General features: G+C 61.6%; 2 protein-coding genes across 2 annotated transcripts in view; both read left to right on the top strand.

The window, feature by feature from the left end:
* Nucleotides 1–339: 339 nt before the first annotated feature.
* VDBG_09404 (bacterial alpha-L-rhamnosidase domain-containing protein) lies at nucleotides 340–2406 on the top strand (the record flags this gene model as incomplete). Its single annotated transcript, XM_003000163.1, has 1 exon — nucleotides 340–2406. The coding sequence occupies one exon, from the start codon at nucleotides 340–342 to the stop codon at nucleotides 2404–2406; it is 2067 nt and encodes a 688-aa protein (XP_003000209.1).
* Nucleotides 2407–4029: 1623 nt separating this feature from the next.
* VDBG_09403 (sterol O-acyltransferase) overlaps nucleotides 4030–4787 on the top strand; it is a gene marked incomplete at both ends in the record, with an annotated part of 1994 nt that continues 1236 nt past the window's right edge. The window contains 2 exons of the mRNA XM_003000162.1: nucleotides 4030–4220; nucleotides 4249–4767. Coding sequence (XP_003000208.1) covers nucleotides 4030–4220; nucleotides 4249–4767 — 710 coding nt within the window. The remainder of the gene's footprint in view (nucleotides 4221–4248; nucleotides 4768–4787) is intronic.

Below are 4787 nucleotides of genomic sequence, written 5' to 3'. Positions count from 1 at the left end.
AGCAGCAGCAGCAGCACCAACCCCCGTCCATGGCCTGTCATGCGCGAGCCACGAAGAAAGCCTGGTCCCCGTGGTCGGCTCGGAAAACAGCTTGTTTGGGGGAGGTGGCACTGGCGATCTCGTCGGGTAGGTCTGGGCACGCCTCTCGAGGGCGCATCGTATGCACAAGATAAACTAGGGGCCCTTAAAGACGGGGTGTCCATGGCGTTCTGAGCTGGTGCAAGCAAGGGCACACCTTTTCTCTGCTCCTCTTCTCTCCTCCTCCTCCTCCTCCTCCCTTCTTTCCTTCCCCCAAGGTGCACCCAACAACGTCTCGAGACACCGAGCCAGCGTCGCACCATGGCGTCCCTCCTCCGCTGGGCGATCCTCGCCCTCGCGCTGGACCCCTCGACGGCCCTCCTCGCCGCCCGCGACGATGGCACCGCCAAACCGTGGGAACGGTACATCCAATCCCCAACCTCGCGCACCATCTCGCCCAAGAGCATCTACGCCATCAAAGGCGATGCGCTTGTCACGCTCTCGTCGGCAGGAGAGGGTGACGACGACGAGGAGGCCACAGAACCAAGCTACATCTTGACCATGAACCCCGGCGCCCAGATCACGCTCGACTTTGGCTACGTGGGCGGCCTCCTGTCGCTGACAGCCGACACCAAGGCGACGACGCAGCAGTTCTCCCTCGCCTTCGCCGAGTCGCCGGCCTTTGTGCGGGCCATCTCCGACGACACGGGCGCCGTGCACACCCAGGACTACGACAAGCAGCTCAACGTCACCGTCGCCGCGGGCACCACGGCCTACGAGATGCCTACTGAGCGCTTCCGCGGCGGCTTCAAGTACGTCACCATTGTCGCCTACGAGGCCGTCACCATCTCCGATATTGTCTGCCACCTTGGTTACTCGCCGTCGCAGCAGGACCCGAGCAAGTACGACGGGTACTTTTGGGCGCCGCAGGATGACACCCTGGTGCGGGCGTGGTACGCCGGCGTCTTCACGGCGCAGACGAACATCGGGCCGCCCTTCACGTCGCGCTTCCTGCCGCAGGTCAAGGACGGGTGGGCGTACAATGCCTCGCTCGGCGTCGAGGGGCCCATGATGCTCGATGGTGCCAAGCGCGATCGCGCCGTGTGGCCAGGCGACCTCGGCGTTGCCGGCACGACGGCGTACCTCGGTCTCGGCGCCGCGGGCCTCGAGAGCATCTACTACGCCATTGAGACCATGTTCTTCTACCAGAACAAGACGACGGGCCAGACGCCGTTTGCGGGACCGACGACGGGCTCGTGGCGGAACGGGGCGCTGAGTGACACGTACCACGCGTGGACCATGATCGCCTGCTACAACTATGCCATCTTCACGGGCGACGCCGAGTGGGTCGACAGATCATGGGGCAACATCACGGCGGGACTCGAGTACATCTACCGAGCCGTGGACAACAAAGTCGGCTTGGCGAACCAAGCTTTCCCGAACGACTGGGCGCGTCTTGGGGGTGGAGGCTACAACTCGGCCCTCAACGCCCTCGACTACCACGCCCTGTTCGCGCTGGCCTCTCTTGCGGCCGACACGACGACCAGGGACAACGGCCGCGCCGAGCAGGCGAAGAAATGGGCGGCGGCGGCGGCCAAGCTGAAGGAAGCCTTCAACGAGGTGCTGTGGGACGACGAGCAGTCCCTGTACCGCGACAACGAGACGGACCGCGGCGCCCTTCTCTTTCCACAAGACGGCAACGCGCTTGCCGTCTACTACAACCTCACACTATCCTCGTCCCAGCAGGCGGCCATCTCGCATGCTCTGGCAAAGAGATGGAACGCCATTGGGCCGCTGACGCCGGAGCTGCCGGATACCATCTCGTCGTTCATCTCATCGATCGAGGTGCTGGCGCACTTCACAGCTGGTAAAGCGGCGACGGGCCTCAAGCTGGTCCGACGCATGTGGGGATACATGCTGGACTCGCCGCTCATGACGGGGACAACGCTGATCGAGGGCCTGTCGGCCAACGGGTCTCTCTACTACCGATCGCAGCGCAGCTATCGATACGACGCGGCGTACACCTCCCTCAGCCACTCGTGGTCGACAGGACCAACGCAGGCGCTGAGCTTCAAGGCTGTGGGGCTCGAGGTGGTCAGCTGGGGGCGATGGGTGTTCAAGCCGCTGCCAGGCGATCTGACAAGCCTCCGCAGTGGATGGACGAGTCCCGTGGGCGACTGGGAGGCTGTCATTGAAATCGAGGGTGAGGGTGGTGGCCGGAAGGTGGCCATTGAGCTTGTGACACCAGAGAAGACGCGGGGTGAGATTGTGCTGCCGTGGCATTGCGTCAAGGTGACGGTCGACGGAGAGGCTTACGATGGAAGTGAGGTGGAGGGCGGAGGCCGGAAGGTGATCCGAGGTGAAGGTTGTCGGCTGTCGACATGTTGAGGCACTGGGGAGGTCACTGGGGAGGTCACTGGGGAAACATGGGGTGTATTCGGACGTGGGGGGGGTTTTTGTCGCGAGTTTTCGTTTTCGTCGCAGCAGCTCCCAACACCTTCGGCGCCGAAATGCCATTACAAGTGTATCTTGCCGTCTGATTATGCATCATGCTCGGGAATTGGCGGGCAAGCCGGAGGAGGGGGAGGGGGGGGGCACCTTGCACCAGCAAAAGCCGTCTCAGTGCGGTATCATCCGTCGAACGGTGCGGAAGCTCCGGCGGGTTTTCCAGGTTCATGGCGATTCGTGCAGTTGTCGGTCGAGACCATCCTTGATCATCGCCCTTGGCACGTGGCACCGGACACAGAGTGAGGCGATCGGCGACGGTTCGAGTTGATGCGAGGCCCAAAGAGGGTCACACGCTGCGTCGGATCGCCAACGGGCGGATTCGGCGGCGCAAACAATGGTGACAGAAGAGCCGGATTTGGCGGTTCCCTTGACGTCAGGCAGGTCGGGGTAGGGCTGAGTGCTACCATGTACCAACCTCGCAACAATACTGCCGCGGCCATGTCGGCTCTAAGGGGTGGCTGACTCTGGCTGTCTTGTGAGTGGAGGGAAGCCTCGTGGTGGATGCCGGCACTCTCGGTTTGCTGGGGGTCGATAAAATAGACAAGCTCCTTGCATCGCAGCCGGGCTTCTCGGAACACGGAGACGGCGCACGCGATCATGATGCAGAGCAGAATGCAGGAGGAGAGGAGACCATGGATGGCGAACGTGTTGATGTCTCTGGAGAGATTGATGTCTCTGGAGAGATTGATGTCTCTGGAGAGATGGCGATGGCCTCCATTAGGCAGCGGCACGGTTGTGGCAGGAAGGACAGAGAAATGTACAAGATACCTCCTCGCCAAGCTCAGATAATCCGGTCCCTTCGTCGTACCTACCTATCTACCTACCTAGGTAGGGAAGGAGTGACGTAGCACTGGGTGGAGCTTGCTTCAGGGTCGAGGGGCCTAAGGGATGTGCCCCCCCCCAGGTGTTCCAAGAACCCCCCCGAGGCCCCCCAAAAACCCGAGCACCCGAGCATCCAGGCTCAGCGCAACGGCATCAACCCACAGGCTTCTTTGCGTTCTGTCATCGTCCCCTTGATACCACCTCTCGGACTTCGGATCCTCTTTACTTCGGGTCCTCTTCTTCATTATTTCGATTCCCTTTCTTGCGTCTTACGAATGCCGGGGTCTTCCTCCCTTCGTATTAATAAAACAACGAACCCGACTCAAACGATTCAAACGACTGCCTCGCTGTCGCATCATCTCCACTTGTCGCCATATCGTCTGCGCGACGACCCCGTAGACGACCCATCTCCAGAACTCGACACATGTTCCGTCTTGTTTCCTCCACTCTGAACCCACGTCTTTCTCCTCTCCGCTGCTTCGATTCTTCGACCTTCTCCTGACCTCAACCCCCTCCTTTGTTTTTCTACGAAGCCGCCCGCCATAGAACAGATGGAAGCACGCCTCCCCTCGCTCCATTCGACGACGTCTTGACATCAACCACCACCCGAACCACGTCACGACGACGAGGCCTCACAACAATACACCAATTACCTCTCTGAGCCCCTTCATATCGATGACCATGGCTTCAACGGCCACCGACACGCACACAAACGGCCATACCAATACCCCTGTCCACGAGCACATCCTGCGTCCGCGCCCGAGGAAGGCGGTCCACTCGCAACTGAGCACCGTCAGCAACGTCTCTGAGACGTCTTCCACTGGCGATGCCAGCAGTTACAGGAGCGCCCTCGCCGAGAGTGGCATGACTAGGTGCGTCTCCTGGCCCGTCACCCTACAGACACAGACCTGCCTCTCCCCATCGTGCTCCCGCTAACGTCTGCAGCGGTCGCTCCACGCCCGTCCCCGCGGATGCGCCCCCCTCCGTCAAGTCCATCTCCTCCGCGAAGAGGTCTGCCCGTGCCGAGCAGCGCCGTCGCATTTTCCCGACCATCGAGTATGCCAGCCGCGTCTCTCACTTTGACCCCAACTCCGACTACCGCGACTTCCATGGCTTCTTCAACCTCTTCTGGATCGGCCTGGCCATCATGGCCATCACCACAATGCTGCGCAACATCAAGGACACTGGCCACCCTATGCGCGTCCAGATCTGGTATCTCTTCACCATCAAGACATGGCACCTCGCCATTGCCGACTTTCTCATGGTCGCCACGACCGCCGTCTCCGTGCTGATGCACCGCGTCTTTCGCGCCGCCCCCGCCAACGGGCCCCTCACCTGGAAGACGGGCGGCATGGCCATCCAGAGCCTCTACCAGGTCGGCTGGCTCGCCGTCTGGGTCGCCGTGCCCTTCTGGCTCGAGTGGACCTGGACCGCCCAGG

This window comes from Verticillium alfalfae, genomic scaffold (assembly GCF_000150825.1).
Source record: "Verticillium alfalfae VaMs.102 supercont1.15 genomic scaffold, whole genome shotgun sequence".
Classification (NCBI taxonomy): Eukaryota; Fungi; Ascomycota; class Sordariomycetes; order Glomerellales; family Plectosphaerellaceae; genus Verticillium; species Verticillium alfalfae.
The sequence above is the reverse complement of the archived record's forward strand: the minus strand, read 5'-3'. Positions and strand labels throughout refer to the sequence as shown.